General features: G+C 41.8%; 1 protein-coding gene and 2 pseudogenes across 1 annotated transcript; 2 read left to right on the forward strand and 1 right to left on the reverse strand.

Moving 5' to 3' along the window:
- The first annotated feature begins 225 nt into the window (after nt 1-225).
- LOC109484145 (cytochrome P450 2U1-like) lies at nt 226-3,866 on the forward strand. Its single transcript, XM_019787369.1, has 7 exons — nt 226-714; nt 921-1,063; nt 1,303-1,513; nt 1,699-1,982; nt 2,215-2,403; nt 2,916-3,051; nt 3,151-3,866. The coding sequence occupies exons 1-7, from the start codon at nt 330-332 to the stop codon at nt 3,327-3,329; spliced, it is 1,527 nt and encodes a 508-aa protein (XP_019642928.1). The 5' UTR covers nt 226-329; the 3' UTR covers nt 3,330-3,866.
- A 920-nt stretch (nt 3,867-4,786) lies between these two features.
- Nucleotides 4,787-7,404, reverse strand: LOC109484119 (annotated as a pseudogene).
- A 3,060-nt stretch (nt 7,405-10,464) lies between these two features.
- On the forward strand, nt 10,465-14,461 carry LOC109484133 (annotated as a pseudogene).
- Nucleotides 14,462-16,996: the final 2,535 nt, after the last annotated feature.

Raw genomic sequence — 16,996 nt, forward strand, 5'->3', positions numbered from 1 at the left:
ATGTTTACACCGTAGTCAAAGATTGAATGCCATAGTTCATGCATGTTGTATCTACTGCATGCTTGACTTAAAATAGCTTCGGCAGTCTTTAGGCCTAAGGGCAAGAATTCTGTCTTATCGGTAAGGAAAAATACAAATTTACATTTGGTACAGTGCTAAAAATTGGCCAATGTTTTTATCTACGATCACAACGCTTTTAGCTCATTTGCTATGTAAACAAAAACGACCATGTAGTGTTTGTGTAATAATACTAGTTGTCAGACGACCTCTCAAGGCCACTCGCACAATGGATATTGCGCACGCGCACATCGTCTGCATTCTTTACAAACATGGCCGCACTCTTTGGCTGCATAACTGAGTCTGTCCGGGAGATTTTGCAGATCTCTGGGCTGACTCTGCAGTCTTTTCTCGTCTTCTCTACGGCCTTTACTCTGGCATGTTACCTTTTGAAGCCCCGCAGGGTCCTGCCTCCCTACCCGGCAGGACGTGTGCCTGTTCTCGGGCACCTCCTCGCCTTGGGCCGAGCGCCTCACCTCAAGCTGACGGCGTGGAGGCGGCAGTACGGGGACGTCTTCACCGTCAGGATGGGGATGGAAGATGTGGTGGTTCTGAACGGCTACACTGCCGTCAAGGACGCGCTCGTGGACAGGTCCGAGCTGTTCGCCTCCAGGCCGACAAATTACTTTCTTGATGCGCTGCTTGGTTTTGGAAAAGGTAACCTTCTATTTGTGCTTTTCAGTGAACTCACAAAATTGTCTTACAACAGAAACTATGCCATTCTGAAAGGCGGGCGAGGGGACTATTTCGGTCTTTTGACAAAAAGGTTCTTGAAGTTTGGTGTCCTGTCAGCAGAAGGTGTTAAAGTAAATACAACATGTGGTATGGTACGATAACTGATGACCTGTTAACTGTTGCTGCAGACATAGCTTCTGCCAGCTGGGGGACGGAGTTCAGACAGAGAAAGAGGTTCGCCACCGCCGTCCTGAAGAACCTGGGCATGAAGAGCGGAACTGGCAGCATTGAGGTGAAAATCCAAGAAGAGGCGAACTGTCTACGCAACAGGGTAAGAAGAAAAAAAAACTGTTTAAGATTATCATCTTTCTCCTCAAAAAGTTGGTATCAAGTTTTTGTGTTTTATGCATTAAAGTGATATGTTTTATCATATTTATCATAAATCATGTATTTTTCTTACTAAATAATTTTGACCTCTTAAATATGTGGTATTTGATATAGAACCTTAATTGATTACGACATTAAGATCATTTCCATCTAGACAAACTTATGACAGAAAAATCTGTTTAGGTTGCAGAATACAATGGAAACCCCACTGACATCACCCATGACGTGACCGTAGCGGTCGCAAACGTCATCTGTTCCATGTTAATGGGGAAGCGGTACGACTACCAGGACGAGACGTTCCGGGAGCTGTCAGAGGCGGTTGTCAGGGTAGCGGTTGAAGCTGGTGCTGGGCAAATCCTCAGCGTCTTCCCTTTTCTACGGTTTGTTCCTGTTGGTAGGTATGATGCTTTGATATTTTTATTTAGTCCAGTAGATAACATGAGTCTTAAGTTTTAAAAAAATCATTTTAAAAGCATCGTAACGTATTATCTTTCATCATGTTGGTAGGTGGGAAATAGGCTGAGCTATTTTGTGACAAAAAAGTATTTATGTGTAGCCATACCCTTTGATGTGTTACAGTGAACAGAGCCGGCATGAATGCTCTATATGAGGCCTTAAAGATCACAAATGTGTTAAGAGAGGAGATATCTCGTCATCGCGAGAACCTGGATCGCGAGAACCCGCGAGATTTCCTCGACTTCTGCCTGCTGGAGGTTGAGAAGCAGGAGAAGGTGGAGGGTCTGACAGAAGAAAACGTCCTGTACATGGCTCAGAACCTCTTCTTGGGTGGTGTAGAGACAACCACCAACACGCTAATGTGGAGTCTGCTCTACATGACTCTGAACCCAGACACCCAGAAAAAGGTACATGTACTTGTCAACACGTGTACTCTATGTCAGGTGTGCCTGGAAAAATATACAACAGAATAAGCAAAGCTTAAGGCTATGCTTTAGTCATTTTTGTTTGAAACTTCATTTTCTCTTCCTTTGCATCCCCTACTGACTGCCAAACATTGATAATCTTTGCATATCTTGTGACTTTTAGGGCACCTTACAACCTCCCTTAACCGTGACTTGAATCATTCATACTTAACAGGTGCAACAGGAGCTTGATGCTGTTGTTGGTGAGAGTCTGCCCACCCTGTCCCACCGTTCCCAGCTGCCCTACGTGAACGCCTGTTTGCTGGAGGTCATGAGGATCCGGCCCATCATACCTCTATCGGTCCCCCACGCCACAACAGAAACGGTCAAAGTTGAAGAATATCAAATTCCTAAGGAAACCCAGGTATTGATAGGTTTGATAAGATTACACATTCCTTTTTGACGTTACTTTAATAGTCCCTTTACTTATAAAATAAAGGCCACGATGATTTAATTTTTAGATGACATCCGCGCGCACATTGATTTTGGCCTGTTCAAAATTAAATACCTTCTTCGAGGCTCAAGTCCGGGTGCCATCCTCCGTAGTCCACGGTTGTTAGCGACAATATGGAGCCGGCGGTTACTATGGAGGACGGCACCCAGGCTACCAAAAGGCTTCATGGAACAGCAGAACTCAGTGCGGTGCCAACAGATGGTAAGGCGTGGTTTAGCAGCATGTTTGGCTGTATTTATAACTAGCCCTCTCGCATTAGTTATAAAGTCTTCAGAGGATATCAACCATAAAGTTAAGTCAGTGTGGACTAAGTGAGAGTTAACTTCACTCAGAAGCGGTCCTTTTCAGCTGGGATTGAAAATTAATTGAAATATTATTGTTAATGCTTACTGTATGCGCGTGCATATTTTGTTTTGATCCAGATACTACTGAACCTGCACTCCCTCCACATGGACCCCGCCTACTGGCCTGATCCGGACCGGTTTGACCCCGGAAGGTTTCTGGACTCGGCAGGAAACGTCATCAACAAGCCTGAGTCCTTCATGCCTTTTGGAGGAGGTAAGGCTAAAATGTATCATTATGAGAACCGCAGTAATGATAGCAGACTTTCTATCAAAGGGTTGGCTGGTGTCACAACTCTTTATTCTTCATTTCCAGGCCGACGTGTGTGCCTTGGGGAGCAGCTGGCTAGAATGGAGCTGTTCCTGTTCTTCTCGACCCTGCTGCAGTCCTTCAGCTTCAAGTCGCTTGATGGCGCTCCCACTCCCAACACTGACGGCGTCTTTGGATTAACGTTGAAATCGCATCCTTTTAAGCTCTGTGCGATCCCGCGTTAGTTTGTAGGCTAGATGTGTGAGAGATGACGTGACTCATTTAATTTTCTTCTAAATAGTAAAATGTATCTTTAGGTACCTTTTTAATTGATGTATCATCGGCAAAGATAGGGTTGCGGTAGCAGTAGCTATACTATAATGCTTTAACGGACATATGTATACCATATGTGATCACAATAAAAGAAAATAATAGGCTCTATACACTGATATGCATATGGAAGATAAGACACCATGAAAGAGTGTAAAGCTTGACAAATAAAAACGGAAACTAAACGGAATTGTGCTGATAAGAGTACTAGTACACGTATATGTAAGGTACTAGAAATGACTTGAAAAAATACCAGCTGTACTTACTTGTTTATTTGTTTATGTTTATTTGAATTTACCACAAGATATACAAGTGGAGGGGAGGACAAAACAGGTGCACTGACACCTTTACAAGTTGTCCTCCTTACTGAGATATTATGCCCTAAATAAAGAGATTGCAGCATGTTTGGCTGTGAAGAGTCATGTGCCGTAATGGTATGGGTACATATGTCCCCGGACCAGATATACTGAGTCGGAATCCCCTGACATGTCTCATTTTTACAGCATTATACGTCAAACACCGGGGATTATCTCACCAGAAACCAAAGGGTGTTGGCAGTGCACGTCTTTATTTTATTTACCTTTAAAACCAACCATGAAACAGAAATTAAAGGGTGGGGTTAGTGCAGTTTTTCTTCTTAAGCATACGTTATGTCAATTAGTAAAGTGCTCATTTAAATACATGTAATGCACATTCATATCTGTATGAGCATATTAAATATATGTTAAACCAGTCATTGTTTGAAATATATCGCCATTGCTCTGGCAATTGGTGAAAGTTTTCACAATATATAATGTGAAAAATGTTGTGTAATTATCATAATACATGCAACATTTTGAAAACGTTAGCATTTATGACGACTATTTCAAAATAACATATTGATTGGCAATTTTTATGTTTCTTAGTTTCTGCAGAATTACATAAAATACAATTTTTCTATTACTAAATTTTCGAACTTAACACAAAATTGCAAAATACTCACTCCCTGTTCTTGGCAATGGTCATTAAGTACTAGTAACTATTACTACCCACTGTGGTTTGTTACATCTTTAATATCTGAACATGTGTACAGTTCTTATTAAGTAAGCCATGAGGGGCTCTCACACTGAACTTTTGGTTTTAGTTATCTTTCCCGAAAGTTTAAGCCCCCAAGCATCGAATTTTCAAATTCGAGAGCTACTTTGAAAACTTTACATAGCTTTACGTTGCTTGTCAGAAAGGTAACCTCTCGCTCGGCCCACTACTACAACAAGTTTTCTGAAAGTCTGCACAGCCAACCGACTTCTTAGTAAGTACTAATAGGTACATAACGGTTCATTCTATGATGCTAAATATTTGGGCCTACAACTTGCAAGCGTGTTTCTTGTTGTTATTAGAGGCTGAAGAGAGATTGAATGTTTAAGCATAAGACTATGTCCTGCTTTGTCATGACCACAAGCCATTACTGTAGATTTTTAGTCCTTTTGTGGTAAATACATGGGGTTTGACTATATAATTAAGGCAGCGAGCATTTCATTATGGGACAGATTTGCAACTAGCTGTTGCAGATTGAGCATCAGAATGACCCTGTCCTGTCTAATCATGACCACTGGTCATTACATTTGCTGTTTTGTACAGTAAATTTGGCTGTGAGACAGTCGGCTTTGTGCCATAAGATAGATTTCTAACATCCAATCATTCAGTTTTAACCTGAGACTGGCCCTGCCCTGTCTGATCATGACCACTGGTCATTACAGTTGCTCTTTTGTAAAGAGAATTTAGCTGTGAGGAAGTCTGCTTTGTGCCATAAAATGAATTTCTAGCATCCAGGGACTCACTGTTAGCCTGAGACTGACCCTGCCCTGTCTGATCATCATCACTGGTCATTACAGTAGCTGTATTTGTGATGGTCTGCGAATCAGTCTCAGCTTTGTATAGAGAATTTAGCTGTGAGGCAGTCGGAATAGTGCCATAAGATAGATTTCTAACATCCAATAATTCAGCGTTAGCCCGAGACTGTCCCTGACCGGTTTGATCATGATCACTGATTATTACAGCAGCTGTGGTGTTTCTGTTGGATTCAGTGATAGCCTGAGACTGACCCTGTCCTGTCTGATCATGACTACCGACCAATTCTGTACATGCTCTAGGGCCCGTTGTTGTTGTTCCCACAGCTACATATCTAGGATTTGGCCTTAAGGCAGCTAGGATTTGCTCATGTGTAAAATTTTGAACGTTGAAAGATGGAATGGTAGCCTGAGACTGAAACTGCCATGCCTGATCATGACCACTGGTTATTACAGTAGCTGTGGTGTTTGTGTTGGATTCAGTGTTAGCCTGAGACTGACCCTGCCCTGTCTGATCATGACCACTGGTCATTACAGTAGATGTGGTGTTTGTGTTGGATTCAGTGTTAGCCTGAGACTGACCCTGCCCTGTCTGATCATGACCACCGGTCATTACAGTAGATGTGGTGTTTGTGTTGGATGCAGTGATGGCCTGAGACTGACCCTGCCATGAGTCAATATCTTCATACTGGTGATCATCACCACTGGCCGATGCAGAAGCTGTTGTGTTTGTGTTACCACCAACTACATTAGGACTCGTCCCTAAAGGAGGATGCCTGGTCTTCATCTTGTACCACACTGTAAGAATGGCGGCGCCTATCAGGGCAACGCCAGTAACTGGACCACATACTGAGCCTATGAGAACAGGTAGAGGGGAACTGGGAGCAGATTCTGGTTTGTCTGAAGTGATTGCAAGGGGTGAATTTAGTGTTGATCTTGTTTTGCTAGTGTTTTCTGTTGAGTCAGCATTGCGTTTAAAGAACCAGTGATACTGAGAGGTGACCTCGGCATTGTAACAATTATTAACGCTTTCTAAAGGGTTAACAAGCTTCAGGGGCCTTGTGGCAGATGTTGAGTTTGAAGGATAAGCTGTCGGGCTATAGCTAGTATACTTTCCAAGGGGCCTTGACGTAGAAATGGAACCTGCATGATATGGGCCAGCATTGTTTTCTGTGTTACCAACTAAAGATGTTGACACTGCAGAAGAGGTTTGGATATCAACAGTTAGTGGCGACATGGTCGTCTCTTTACATAATAATGCCGGTTTGACGTCAGCAAGCTTCATTCCATTTAGTCTAGCGGGTTTGGCACAACGTATCTTGTCCTTTAATGCAGGATTTAGCTTTACTACAATCCTAGATATTTTAGCCATCCTACAGTCACAGTGCCAGGGGTTTTTATGTAGGTCTATGGTAATTCTAGATGGGAGCGAACTGATAGCTGACAGGGGAACGGCATACAACTTGTTTTCCCGAAGGTTAAGAGTTTCAAATCGGGGCAAATTTGCAAATGCACCAGGATGAATGCTAGTTATCTGGTTGTTCGACAGGTTCACCTGTAGTAGGTCGGGTAGACTTGCAAATGTACGTGCCCAAATCTTTGTTATTTGGTTTATTTGCAGATATAGATATTTTAGCCGGGGCAGATTTGCAAAGGAATTTGGCTGAATCATTGAGATCTGATTGTTCGACAGCCACAAATCTTGTAGCAAGGGAAGATTTGAAAATGTGCCTATCTGTATCTTTGTCATCTGGTTGCTGCACATATGTAGATGTTTTAGCCAGGGTAGGTTTACAAATGAATCGGGCTCAACCATTCTTATCTGGTTACAGCTCAGATCCAAATATTGTAGCTGGAGTAGATTTGCAAACGTACCAGCCAGAATCTTTGTTATCTGGTTGCCCCGCATGTACAACCTATGTATATTAGAATACAATGCTAGTTCCTGGTTCGTTACATCTGTGATGAGGTTACGCCCTAAATCAAGGCATTTCGGAAATTTAGGAGAAATATGAAGGAATTTATGTATGCTTGTGAGGCCCTTGTTGCAGTAGGTTTTTTCACAGACTAATGATGATGCACACTCGCAGTCAGCATCTGGCATGTTGGGCTCCTTTAGAATGATGAGAAGGAAAATCAGCAGGTGTCGCAGCTTTCTTGCCATCGTGGCCTGCCACCTACATAGAAAGGCCACACCAACTTTATAATATGTCTTACATCTCAAGTAGATTAACCATAATCCAATGGGAACTCTTACAATATACAGGAGAGAAATGAAGTCAGATCCCACATTTCCTCCAATAACTTTGTTTGCTAACATTATTCCTCTAAAATGTCAGAGAACAAAAATTGAGTTGAGGTGGCGTAAAAAGTCGATGATGTGATAATAACATACATGTATGTATGATTCGGGTTTCCATAGTTATTCCTCCAAAGGGTGTAACAGACAGATCTACATTACTGGCGGCATAGCGACATAGCTTGCTTTGTTAAATGTCTGAAGCTGGTTATTTGAATGTTGATAATATTGATACTGTCTATTTCTACACCTATTATTACCTCCCAAATGTAACACTTTTCTTTAAATGGTTCCTCTATTTCACCACAAACAGTCGTTATTCGACTGTCATTGTTGGTTACAGCCGACTGAATAATGTATCTGTTCAAAAACGCCTTTGCAGACAATAAGCTGAATGAACTGTGACATTTTTTGAAGCATATGACCCTGATTGTATCTACCAGACAAGGAAATAAGAAAAAATGAGTAGAAAAATATCTGCATCTAGCCCTTAAAATGTTGCTGCTGCCGTTTTAAAAAATCGACAAAATAATATATATTATAGTCATTATAGGGCTGTGTTTCGTAGCCACGTGTACGCTTCTGAATAATGCAGTTATAGTATATAAAATCCACATTAAGTGTAAACAAATAAGCTCTGTTGCTACAGGATTATTGGCTGAAGCCTTGTGACGGAATTTCTAAACAGAATGTCGCTAATAGCAGAGTTTATGGTGTTTCCAACGGACATTTTTCTTTACTAAAAGTGCCACGTCATCAAATAAGAGCAGCACGCATGTTATACGATAATTACCCTGGTTAGAACTAACCTAATCCCAAAGCAGATCTTCCTAAAAGCAAATATTATCTGATAGCCGACATTTTCTAACAGTTATTTGCCATTTAGAAAACTACACAATCTTCCATAATTTTTAGCCTGGGTTCCATCCTGGTTAGTTTACGTCCGCTCCCACAGTCGCACAACCAGGATGGAACCCAGGCTACATAATTTTAACATCTGCTTAGGGAATTACCCCTGAGTGGCCCTGAGTGTGAGAATTGACTATGCCTATGGGCGTAGCCCAGACGCTCTGATTTTGGACTGTCTACACAAGAAATTGTACCTCACCATCTGGAAGAAACATACCTTTCAGGTGGTCAAAATGTAGTTTTATATGTAGTTGGAATTCTTTTGACAGGAACGCATGTGAAATACCTCAACAACGTACGTTTTTGTAGTGCTTGTAAGGTGTGTCTGCCTCCTTTAGGTAGCTGATGATCCGCAATGCAGTGTAACAAACAACCCAGGAAATGTATTGTGTAAATCGTGGTGTTAATTGTCTGAAGCTGGATATCTGAATAATGTTAATATTTATGATTATGATGAAAAGCATAACCATCCCGAGATGCATTTTTACTTGTGTTCGTCATACCTGCATTGTACTAAGATATACAAACTGCATAATATCAGCTTTCTAAATCTTGATCGTGTAAGACGAGCAAATAGTTTCATCTTAGACTCTTAAATCGATTTGTTTACTCTGCATGTTAATTGTTAATATGTCTTAATCAGTTCTCAATCTGAATTGTAGTTGTCTGTACGCAATTCAGCTAGCCGTTCTGGCTGTGACGTGATTGACAATGGTATTGAAATAAACCATTCATATACTTTTGCATAAGAGTAAGTTGCAAAGTACGTATACGTTTTCATGTATTTAAAAAGGAGTGGGCTTAGAATTTTAGAAAACAATATATTCAGCACTCTTGCCAGTATGAGTATCTATCTTTACATATTTATTATGAGTGGGCGGGCGGGTGTTTCGAAAACCACAGTTTTAGAATGAAATTATTAATATTAATATTTGATAGTGTCTGGCCAGCAAATATAAGAGAAGCAATGGCGGCCGGCAACCGTAAAGCGATTTAATCAGGCTAGCTTCGTGACATTTGGAGGCAAATTAAAGGAATGTCATACTTGGGGAATTTAAGAATTAAGTGAACTACCATTCCTTGGTTCTTACAGTACTGATTTTAGCATGAAAGGGTCGTACTTGTCAGATAACCTGTGTCGACCCCCCCCCCTGTCTCCGTTAAGCGTTGGACGGTTGGCCCGAATGTACACCGTCTCCTTTACCCCTCTCGCAACGAAAACAGAGGACATGACTAGTACTCATCCAGTTCTATTTTTTTCTTTCGCTGTAGGACACCATTTTATCCTAAATCTAACACAACATGTTCCTAATTATATACGTGTTATGTAGGTACAGATGATATAGAGAGCAGAGTCGACTTTGAGTCTCTAAACCAAGATTCACCAATCAAAATGGCTTTTGCTTGTTCTTTAAGTCAACAATGAATGAACCATCCAGTTCTAAATTATCTCTGTAGATGTCGGACACGATATTATATTATGTTATGTTATGTTATGTTATGTTATGTTATATTTTGTCACTGTAAATCAAACTAATACGTCTAATACAAACTAATACAATGACTCAAATTATTTCTTATTTTAATGTCATGTATTGATATGTTAGAGGAATTAAGATTTGACCTCCTTGTCACCCTACACCAGGATTCACCCGTCAAAAGAATTATCCTAATTCGTTATCATGGACCCTACAATTTATGTTAAGATCCCACCACATCAATTATAAGTATGTTTTAGAAAGCTAACATTAGAGCAAGCCAACATTATTCTGGTAAACATATGCTTCATGTGGTCCTTCACACATGTTGTATAATGACATATTGTATATGACTGTCTCTTAAGCATGGCATTAGTCACCGCTACCAGAAGTTAGCGAATTATATTGTTCTGTACCCGGACTGCCTGTGGACTGAATGACCCGACTTTACCCCCTGTCATGTGCCAGTCTGAAGACTGGTCTATGCAAACATTACCAAAGGTCACTTTACAGTACAAGCACTTCATTCTCACCAAGGTGGTGTCTTATATGTAAAGGTGGGTCTACCATTTTACTTCAAATTTCGGGGAATTTCACAAGCTTAGACCGTTACATTTAGAAATGCAGGAAGTTAATAACATTCTCTGTTGAGACACAGACTTAGATATCGTTGCCGATTCTTCACAGTTCTTGTAATTGTGCGTGGCATTAGTAATCTCGAACGGAACCATAATGATTGTGTGCAGCCTATAACTAGGGGGTGTGGCGGTTAGTAGTGGCTTTCTTGTAACATCTGCTACTTAAAGCTGTGCCCTGGGAACAAGACTGGGGAGGATCTGTAGCCCAGAGGAGTTCGACGACCCTTTGCCAATCTCCCTTGGACCCCCCCCCCCTCGTAGGGCTCATTTCGATCGGCGGGCGTACTGCCTTGGTCCACCGAAGGGAAATGGATAACGGTCCGATATCCAGTCTGGCTCCCAGGGTAGAAGAACTGTTGCTAGAAGTTTTTCTAACGAACCCTGTATGGTAGTATGGTACAAAACATACCTGGAACAGGTTTTTACGAGACGCGGGATGCTTCTAAAAAGACTGTACTATCGTTGAAAAGGTTTATCAGTCACGTATGGTTCAACAGTAGAACATTAATCAAATAATGAGTGTTTTACTTTCCTAGTTACCCTCAGGGTACGTGTTTGTAATCTTTCAAAACAGTCACTATTTCATGAATGTTCTACTAACAGCCTGTATTGTACTTTTTGAATTATTTTGGGTTACTATTTACGAATTGTCCTCAGAAAACAAGGTGTAAAAATCAGGTCAGGCTAGTTTCTCCGTCTCTCCACAGCAAAGTCCCTCGGCAGCAAAACCGTCCCTCCGCGGCATAACTCGCGTCGCTCCACGAAAAAAAAACACGCCGCCGCCTCAGAAGTCTGCGAAGGAGGATAAGGTCAAGCTATGCTGATCATTCTTGTTTTCTATCTTAGAAAAAATGAAGCCCAGTAGTTTGGGCTTCTACCTGGCGGTGTTTTCTGTCTTGTCGCTCGTCCACCTGTCGTCGGCTTGTCCAAAGTACTGCGAGTGTTTTGACCTGGAGAAGGATGAATACTCCGTGTCCTGTCATGGGTCTAACATCACCGCCATCCCCAGGGACATCCCGAAGAACACCACATTCATGGATATAAGTAAGACTACTTACTGTATTTCATTTTTTTCACATTTATTTATTTATTTTTTTTTGGGGGGGGGAGTACACCGTACTTATATAGGTCCTCTCCTCCCCACTAATTCATATATATAATTGAGGTATATAAAGCAATTCAGTAAAAACAAATGAAACAAAGAAGTACACATTGAGCTGGTGCACAAAACAGAACAAACCAAAATAAAGTTGAAAACAGCACCACGTATTTCACAGCTGTTGACAAACGGCAAAGAGGAGTTACCCTTAACTGAGAATTTATTTCAAATAACAGATGACATCAACATTCTAAGATGTCTATATTATAATATATATAGCCATAATTCTTACTGCTAAAACGATGTTTTGTCCTACTGTAGGTTTTACACCGATAACCGCGCTCCGACCAGGTGACTTTGTTGACATCCCCAAACTCCGAGAGCTCAACGTCTGGTGGAACCTCAACCTCACGGTTGTTGAAGTCGGAACGTTCGACAATCTGCCCACGATCACGTCGCTTGGACTGTACAACAACTCCTTCACCAAGCTGCCGCCTGGTCTGCTCAATAACCTGAAGAATCTCACCCGATTTGACGCCCATAACTGCAAGCTAGAGACCATCCCTCATGGTCTCTTCACCGACCACCCTTCCCTTCAAGAGATCGGCCTGTTCTACAACAACATTGCCAAACTTGAATCGGGCGCTTTTAGAGGCCTTCCACACCTGAAAAGCGTGATTCTTTTCTCAAACAACCTAACGTTTCTTGACAAGTCCGTCTTCGCGGGTTCACCTAAGCTATCGTCACTGTCTTTAGATCTTAACTCCATCACAAGTATCGCCAGAGATGCCTTCTCAGACACACCCAACTTACAGAACTTGAACATGAACGAGAACAGCATGCACACAATAGAGGCGGGCGCCTTTAAGTCACTTCGACACCTTCAATCAGTCTCTCTGTCAAAAAATCAGCTGACCAACATCGACGGTGTCTTTCAAGACCTTCCTAAACTTGAATCTATTACTCTAGATATAAACCTAGTCTCAAAAATTCGAAATGCTACGTTTGTCAATCTTCCCGGACTAAGCTCATTGTCCATCAGCAATAATAACATCCAAGAAGTAGAGAGGGGTGCTTTTAAAGATCTTGATAGCCTTCAGACCCTGTCTTTAGAATATAACCAGATTCCAGAGATTTCTTTGGCTGGTCTGCACTCCTTAATGACGCTGTATATTGACTCCAACAATCTGAAGAACTTTCCCACCGACCTACAAGATGCCAAACAACTAGAGACGCTGTCCAATTCTCAGCCTTATTCAGGTGAGCTATCAAAGTTCTTACCTCTATAACTTCAGGTGATAGAGTTCCAGTTTAAAAGAAAAGAAAAAAAACTAACATATTCCTATAACCATATGCATAATTGTAACAAAAACAATAATTAAGCGTAGAAACAGAAGAAACAGTTGTAAATACATTGTATATGTAATTTCATACCGAATACGAATGTTGTTAATGTATGTCATTTCGTTCCATAATGTTACAGGCTCTCCAGTCTATACCTGTCCAACATTACCTGCCTGAAGCTAGCCGGAACATTGGACCCAAAATCTCTGTGTGGCTCCGATGCTCTAGACGAGGTGTGGCTGTCCTACAACGGACTTGCTACCATCGCACCTACAACCTTTCAGTGTACACCGGTGTTATCGACCATCTGGCTTCAAAACAACAACCTGACCGAGCTGAGTTCTAGCCTGTTCCACGGGCTGACAGAGCTCGTATGGCTGGACCTCTCCTACAACCATCTCAGCCGGCTGGACCCGGATACGTTCCTAGGCCTGGACAAACTCAGAATCTTAGATCTAACAGGAAACAACTTCACCAACATGGCAAACGTTGCTCCTACTCTGGCGAGTCTTCCTATGCTGGCATCATATGATGTGGACAAGAACCCTTTTGTTTATCTCGGTCCCGAGTCCTTCCCTGTCCCTATGAAGCAGGCTACGGCCTTGGATGTAAATGGAGGGCATATTCGCGTGGTGGAGGAGGGGACTTTTACAGCAGCAACTTTCCCCAACCTCACCAGGCTGCTGATGTATAATGGGAATCCCCTGCACTTTATACCTGCCGATCTGCTGGAGGGACTTCACAACCTCACAGCATTTATTGCTGATGGCGACCCTTTCCATTGCGATTGCCAAATGAAGGGTTTCGCCACGTGGCTGCATGAACAAACCAAACCCCCTTTCGTCTACGTGTTCTGTGCCAGCCCTCCAAGCCTAAAGGGTACGAATCTCAATGACGTTCCCCTCGCCAACCTGACGTGCGACTGCCAACACGAAGAAGCGCCTTCTATCGATACAAGCGGGAGTGACACCTCGGTCCATGAAGGACAGACCGCCATGATGAAGTGTAAGATTTCAGGCTGTCCTGAAGCCGAGTTCTTCTGGGCCACCCCAACTGGAGCCATGCTGGCTGTGGAGTCAGGGTTCCCGCGGATGGAGGTACTGGACAGCGGTACCCTGGTGGTGACAGACGCGAGGGAGGAGGACACAGGGGTATACACCTGTACCGCTGTCAACTACCTTGGCAAGGCTAAGAAAGAAGTGGCGCTGCAAATCCTTGCGAACAATCCATAACATGCATTTAGTTGACTGTGTTTCTTAACAAATAGAACATTAAATGTTCTTTCAGTTGAAAGTAAACAGTAAATGTTCTTTGAAATGCACTTTTTGTGTTAGAAATTTTTTTTTCAATATGAACCATGCAGACTTCTGTATCTGTATCTGTATAGCCGGTATGGTAGCGAGATGCTGAAAAATGAAGCGTAAGAGAAAAATGACCCTGTTTTCTCCTTTTGATCAGACCAATGTGGTCTATTGGCCAAACTAAATAAATGATTGAGTTTATTGCTCAGTCTTGGCGCATTATGTCATGTTTATCCGAATTTCCTGAGTAAAGGATATAAACCATGTTGATAGTCACATGTTTGAAGGTAAAACGTACGAACATGCTATCACCTATCACTGGGTTAAAGGTATCTGGTGAGCGATGTCGTCCCCTAGTCAGGGTTGAGTGAAGGGTGGTGGACCCTGGTGTAAATTGCCTCTCAGTGAGTAGTCGTATCACCACACCTCACTGATCAACCGCGACGGGGGCTGACACCCTTTACAAGATATCTTTTACCCAGCGCTGACGTCATACTCTAGAAAAGGCACATGTTGGGTCAGTGTATTAAGGTAAGACCGTACTGACTGGTCGAAAGCTTCTGGGTGACAACATTTACACTTTTGTGTTGGAACAAATGTTTCACCTTTAAACCATTAAGCGTAAATGTTGTTAGCATGACAAAACCCCGCCCTGTAGGCTGCTGCCCCTCTTGGGGTGGGGGTCATTAACCTCCGGCAGAGAGAGCTTGTGTAACACAGGATACAATGTTGTCAGCTTCGAATAAAGAATCCCACTGTTTAAAAAGGGTTTTAAGGTTATCGAAACAACCTACAAAAGTAGCTCCCCTAATCCCCTTTGATTGGAGTGAAATGTTTCCAACAAAGAAACTTCCTCAAATGCCATTTTAAGTAAAAGAAACGCGTTAACGGAAATAAAACAAGTTGGTGATTGACATCATGACTTAATTAGTACCATTTTAACACGAAATCAGGGAACAATGCAAACATCACTGGATTTGCCACTCCTAATATGATGAGATCGTCTAGCTTAGCTTTTCTTAGGCACTTTAAGCAGTACTAGTCATTAGATTATTTTCAAAACTGACAACTTTAACCATAGACGGTGTGTGAACTAAGCTTGACTAAGTCCAAGAACACACTGTATCGCAAACGTTCGGTTTACGCAGCCAACTTATCAGGAGTTTTCTTCTAAAACAACAGTCAAGTACCGTTCTGCCAGCTTATAGATGATGGGTGGTAACAAATGTATCCAAGTGACCCTGGTGTTGTTGATTTACGTTTTGTGTCTGGGGAAGGAAGGTCTGACAGTACTGACAGTACAGCAAGCCGAGCACCTTACAAGTAAGTACTACATATCTCTGCTATTGTTGTGTGCCTCTTTCTATACTCTGAACGTACTGGCAGTACAGCAAGCTGAGTGACTTTAAAAATAAGTACTACATGCCTCTGTCACTGACTTGAGGCCATTAAGATGCAAATCATTAACTCCAACTAGTACTATAGGCATTCTCAAACTCTACCTAAAGAGCTACTCTGTATGTTGTAAAAGGCATCTAGTGCAACTTTAGGCTAGGAACACAAAAGTATTTTGCATGAGGAAAATTGTCTGATATTGACATTGATTGCCATTTTAACGCATGTCATACTTGGAGCATTTGAAGTAGCCCCCAAACAAGCTGCTATTTATTTTTCTTATTTTTTTCAGATATTAAAAAATGGAAGCACAAAACAAGCAACCGTTTTCCGTTTTTTTTACTAAAATGGTATATGCCCCGGTTGCAGTCAAGTATAATTACTGTCTCGTTTTGATACGTATTTTACCGTGGTACTGATTCTGTCTTAACGATACTTAAGATGTGAACATGTGTATAGTTGAAAAATCCACACGGCAAAACCTGTCTGAATATAAGTTCTAAACTGGGCTTATGCGGCTCCAGATGTCTTACTGAGGGACGACTGAAGTGTGCTAGATGTCAGTTAGCTTGCAGATAGATCCTTCAACTAAAAACACGTTAGATGAGAAAAGAGGTCCTATATTATAAAATAGAATAAGATTGCAAACCAATGCTTATGTATCCCTGTAATGTTCCAGACAGATTTGAAAGGCTGAAATTGAAGATTGATGCGATAACCTTCAACGTGAGCCGAACTACTCGGACTCTGAACAACATGGCGGCGAAGGGTCTGCCTAAAATCCCGGATGTTCCCCTACCCAGTCCAACTTCTCCCAACACAACACCTACACCTTCACCTACACCTGGTGAGGCTTAAGGTTATTATGTCTTCTATAGATGGTCGCAAAAAAGGCAAATGTTGAGGGTCTGGCACAATGGCTTATTGGTCAAACATCGTGCAATCGCCGCCTTTTATAGCGCTGAATTGATGCAGGGTTTACAATCACATAATACACATGATACATATAACATATTTGCTCAAGTTTCAATGCATTTCGAGCTTCTTGAGTTATGCTGTTCTGAATGAGTGTTCACAGATAGACAGACAAACAGACAGACAGAAAAACAGACGGACAATCAAGGTAATAAGGCAGTCGCAACCGTTAAGGGTTTGTCTGAAGCTTTGCCAAGAATGTTATTTGTTCGGGTCCGCGTGTCTGTGTGTAAGCAGCATAGCTCGAGAAGGCAATGATGGATCTTAATATATATATATATATATATATATATATATATATATATATATATATATATT

Source organism: Branchiostoma belcheri, unplaced genomic scaffold (assembly GCF_001625305.1).
Source record: "Branchiostoma belcheri isolate BF01 breed outbred unplaced genomic scaffold, Haploidv18h27 scaffold69, whole genome shotgun sequence".
NCBI classification, from domain to species: Eukaryota; Metazoa; Chordata; class Leptocardii; order Amphioxiformes; family Branchiostomatidae; genus Branchiostoma; species Branchiostoma belcheri.

Excerpts from the sequence above, each read along its gene's own strand:
- LOC109484145 (XM_019787369.1), top strand. The coding sequence starts at position 330 with ATGGCCGCACTCTTTGGCTGCATAACTGAGTCTGTCCGGGAGATTTTG. Across the intron at positions 1,514-1,698 it reads TCTACGGTTTGTTCCTGTTG|TGAACAGAGCCGGCATGAAT; the intron begins GTAGGTATGATG and ends GATGTGTTACAG. Across the intron at positions 1,983-2,214 it reads ACCCAGACACCCAGAAAAAG|GTGCAACAGGAGCTTGATGC; the intron begins GTACATGTACTT and ends CATACTTAACAG.